This window comes from Sinocyclocheilus anshuiensis, unplaced genomic scaffold (assembly GCF_001515605.1).
Source record: "Sinocyclocheilus anshuiensis isolate Anshui unplaced genomic scaffold, SAMN03320099.WGS_v1.1 scaffold1561, whole genome shotgun sequence".
Taxonomy (NCBI): Eukaryota; Metazoa; Chordata; class Actinopteri; order Cypriniformes; family Cyprinidae; genus Sinocyclocheilus; species Sinocyclocheilus anshuiensis.
In genome coordinates this window covers 973433-978357 of record NW_015536630.1, presented here as the reverse complement: position 1 = coordinate 978357, position 4925 = coordinate 973433, and the positions used below count along the sequence as shown (strand labels likewise).

General features: G+C 35.6%; 1 protein-coding gene across 1 annotated transcript in view; it reads right to left on the bottom strand.

The window, feature by feature from the left end:
* Positions 1 to 3382: 3382 nt before the first annotated feature.
* Positions 3383 to 4925, bottom strand: part of LOC107654163 (bis(5'-adenosyl)-triphosphatase enpp4-like) — a 5436-nt gene continuing 3893 nt past the window's right edge. Inside the window, exons 3-4 of the mRNA XM_016441134.1 lie at positions 4224 to 4394; positions 3383 to 4088 (exon numbers count right to left, since the gene is read on the bottom strand). Coding sequence (XP_016296620.1) covers positions 3718 to 4088; positions 4224 to 4394 — 542 coding nt within the window. The 3' untranslated portion in view covers positions 3383 to 3717. The remainder of the gene's footprint in view (positions 4089 to 4223; positions 4395 to 4925) is intronic.

Genomic DNA, 4925 nt, shown 5'->3' with positions numbered 1-4925 from the left:
ACACACACACACACACACACACACACAGACACAAGCCAAGAGCCATACATATTGCTGCTATATTAACAAAAATGCTGTACATAAAAACACATCATATTTCTCTTGACTGAATAAGTCACAACTGATTGTCCTCACAGCAGTGTCATGATATATACAGTAACCTGTAGTTCACCTGGTAGTTGTACAATAACATAAAGTGAGGCCTCTAGTGGCTGCTTGACGTCATCTACAAAAATCTACCTATACTTTATTACCATAACAAGTTACACAAAAAAAAAAACACTCTTTAAATATCTGAAATATATATTTTATTCGATTTTCAGATGACAAATTTTCGGAGTGACAAAAGGTTCCATTTAGTTTTAGCTTTGCATAGTTTCATGAAGATTAAAAAAGCTGTGAAAATATGACCACAAACATTTGATAGCCAAATACTGCACAAGCCAGGGTGATGTCCTATGTTTCAGTAACCTTCCTTTCAGTAACTAAAGATTGATGTGAAATAATATTGACCACTGCTAAATGTACAGACAAAACGGCAAGAAATATTTAGAAAATGACAAGCCATGGATAAAAAGTCAAAAAAGAAAAAAAGATTGCACAGCTCTTCAATGCCATTTCAAGTCAACAGTCAAAAACCAGCATTAAAAGTCCAAAACACTTCTGTTATTTCCCAATAAAATGAGCAATGCTATTTAAAAAAGAACAAATGCTAGTAATTAAAGGGGTCATAGGATGCCCATTTTCCACAAGTTGATATGAGTCTTTAGGGTCTTAAAGAAAAGTCTGTAACATAGTTTGGTTAAAATTTCTCAATGGTAGTGTAAAAAACACCTTGTTTACCCTGTCAAAAACAGCTCTTTTCAGAGCAAGCTGTTTTGTAGCATTTTCCTTTAAATGTTTTTGAGCTCTGCTGCCCCCGCCCCTCTCTTCCGAGCCGCTCTCAGAGAGACTGTTTACTTTAGCCGCATTCATCGTGAAACTTGCTAATTAGCACATTATTAGGAAAGGCGATTTGCAAAGATTCATTACAAAACATTATACTCGCTTCTTCTGTAGATGAAGCTGGATCACGAATGATTCGCGCAAACATAGGCGCATTTATGTAGATCGGGGGCGCATTCCCTTCAGAAACAAACGAAATCCACTGCGTCTTCAGCGGCTCAGATGTCGGGAGGAAATGCCGACTGCTATGTTCATTATTACATCCAACAACAGAACACCTCAATCGCTTAGGAGTCATTCTTGTCTACACTTGCTCCGGCGGTGAAACGATGGCGGACTGATGACGGCTCACTCAGGGTGGAGCTAAGGTAAGACACCAGTCCAGTCTGTGCTGAAACGCTACTGTCAATCAAACTATCGTGGGCGGGGCCTGTTTTTGTGACGCCACACAGACAGGTATCTGAGATCGGCTCGTTTCAGTTCAAAGTTCAAACAACTTGTAAAAGTGCATGTAGCATCCAATGACCCCTTTAAATAGAAAAATAACATCCCTGTTATACAAACATTTTAAAGCAAGAATTAAAATTCCTCATTTTAAAAGCAGCAACATGTTTCCTTCCCCCAAATCTGAACCTACAGATTACAGTGCAATAAGCAAAAACACAAGCTTTACAGTGTATTTACACATACAACAATCTCCGAGAAACAGTCAACACTCAGAATCATTCTACTATACAAGAAACATTCAGGTAAAAAGCCCTCATAAACCCTACAGAAATATTCCTCAGTAGGGATTCAAGAAGAAACATGAGATTTAGCATTCCTTTAGTTGCATTCAATCTAAATACGCCTTTTCTGCAAAGAAACAAAGACTAAGCAACTTATAGAAAAATAAATAAATATTCAGATTTAACTGGTTGTGTATTTCCCCGGCGGTGAGAACAGATAAAACGTGACTTAATAAATAAAGTTTCACTACAAGCAAAATCAGTACGGGCATTTTCAAGTAACCTCAGTATCCGGTTTCTTCACTGAAAAGAAGCTAGTAATAATTATTATTGCTTATGTTCTGCACTTTTTTTTGTTCTGCATTTCCCAAAAGCATTGCAAACCTAAGTAGAAATCATTGTTTCAATGCATTCTAAGACCTACTTAGACTTTCGATGAAACACAGCAGTTTAAGAGCATGAAGCATGGTGTACCTCAGTAACCTGACTGCTAACATAGAGTATGCATAGATATAAAGCAATATTTATACGCATATGATAATGCTAAAAAGCATTACTGGAAGTAGCATGATTTAATCATTCTGAAATCTGTTAAACACGAAGAGAGCAAGCATGCTTTTGCGTGTGGGATCATTCAGGAAATTATCTAACACAATCAAAATATTTTTTGCTTTTTTTCGTACATGTTGTTGTTGCCCAGGGTATGGAAACGTTTTTCCGCCACGAAAAAAAAAAAAAAAAAGTAATTGCGACTTCTTACAATTCTGACTTTTTTGTCACTACTGAGAAAAAAGTCTGAATTGTAAGACATAAACTTGTAATTGCAAGATATAAACTCAGAATTGTGAGATAAATAGTCACAATTACCCTTTTTTATTTTTTATTTCATGACAGAAACGAGCTTGACTTTTCCTCACAATTACAAGTTTATAACTTGCAATTCTGACTTTTTTTCTCAATATGAGTTATCTCTCACAATTCTGAGTTTATATCTTGCAATATTAAGGGCGAAAAAAATAAATCAGAATTACAAGATATAAAGTCGCGGCAAAAACAAGCTCGAGTTTTTCCTCAGAAATGCGAGTTTTTATCTCACTATTCTGAGGGGAAAAACAATTGTGAGATATAAACTCAGAATTGTGAGATAAATCGCATTTACCCTTTTTTGCATTTTTTATTCCATGACAAGCTTGACTTTTCCTCGCAATTAGTTTATAACCTGCAATTCTGACTTTTTTTCTCAAAACTAGTTTATTACACAATTCGGAGTTTATTTGGAGAATTACAAGATATAAGTCAAAATGACCTTTAATTCTGAGGAGAAAAACAATTGTAAGATATAAACTTTTTTTTTTTATTCTGTAGTAGAAATTCCATACCAGGGAACTCATACAGGGATAGTTCACCTAAAAATACAAATTCTGTCTTCATTTACTCAAACTCAAGTTGTTCCAAACCGGTTCCAAGACTTTCTTTCTTCTGTTAAACATAAAAGAAAATATTTTGAAGAATGTTGAATGCTGGTAGCCATTGACTTCCAAAGTATTTTTTCCATACTATGGAAGTCAATGGTGACTGGCAAATGTTTGATTACCCACATTCTTCAAAATATCTTCTTTCATGTTTAACAGAAGAAAGAAAGTCTTGGAACCGGTTTGGAACAACTTGAAATTCATACAGGTTTGGAACAACACAAGCTTTGTCAGAATTTTCATTTTTGGGTGAACTATCCCTTTAAGAACAAATTTTAAAGTATTTCTATCTCAACAGCTGCTGATAATGTTGAGGACATGTTTTGTCATGTTGTTTAGTACTAACGATGACTCATTATCATTATTGTGCCTTCCGTGTATGTTACTGGCTTCAATTTCTCCCTTACAGTTTCAGTATGATTGTCATCTCTGCACCATTTCAGCGTTTAAAGGAACAGTTCACCTGAAATTGAAAATGAAGTCGATAAACTATTCCTTTAACGTATCCTGCATGCGTTTGAATCAAGTCAAATCCCTCCATCCAACACAGTACCTGCGTCTAATAACACACTTCATTCAAGCAGCGGCTCGTCATCAGCTTCGTCCTCTAACTCCAAGCGGGCGAACGGACGTGGAGACGAGGCATCTCTGTTCTTCATCAGCTTGAATAGGCAGGTGAAGGTGGTCAGGATGATCAGAACCCCGATGACGAGGCCCACCGCTAACGCTAGCTCTCCGCACTGCTCGTTAACTAGCACACAGCGCACGTGAGCGAAGCTGCCGTTGTTAGGCATTGGAGGGACACCTACGAGGTGACACATGAGCGGGTAGAGATCCACACTGTTAAAGCTCGACATCTTGTAGCCTTTGCGGAATGCAGGCCCGTGGGCGGCCAGGAAAGGGTGCATGCTGGGAAGCGTATTGTCATAGCCATGATCGCCCACTGCGAAAGAAAATAAACTCATGAAAAACAATTCACAATTGCCACAATATGCATTTTGTAAATACCATTCATTTGAATTCATTAATTAATTCAATGCAAATTCAAAGTCAAAAATTGCTTTCAAGGAACACTTACTGCGTGGGAGTTTGCCATTTTTGACAATCGTCCAGCCTTCATCCGCCACCAAAAGGATTGGCTGGATCCTTCCATTGTTTTTATAGTGCAGCCTATCAGGAACATTGTCCTTCAGGTACGCCTTCATGTTACTGTGACAGCTGGACAGGTTTTTGTACACAGTCGAATTATCTGTCAATTTAATACAAAAAAAATAAAAAAAAGTAATTATGAGGAAACATGCATATTAGCAGGCCCAGATAAAATATTTGGACTTTGGAAGGAAACTGTGGGATTTTGAGGAATGAACATAAAGTAAAATGCATCAAATTGAGCTAAGATTACTAGTGATGAACCAGCACCGTAGACCAATATTCACAGCCTTTTTTGTGGATGCAACAATTTTAGTAAAATTCTTAGTAAACATTGTGTAAAATAAAAGCTCATTTAAATGAAATATTTTTCAAATTATATATTATTTATTAAATATTACTTAAACTATATATTTAAGTACTTTTTAATTCATTATTATTATTATATATATATCAGTGTTATTTTAGTATTACTTTAGCATTTTAGTCAGTATTTTATTTTAGTATTACTACTATTGTAGTGTTAATTTTTATTTTTATATTTTCACTTTAATTTTAAGTTTTATTGTTGTGTTTTTGTATGTCATTTATTTTATTTTGGTTAGTGTTTATTTTACAACAAAAAATATTT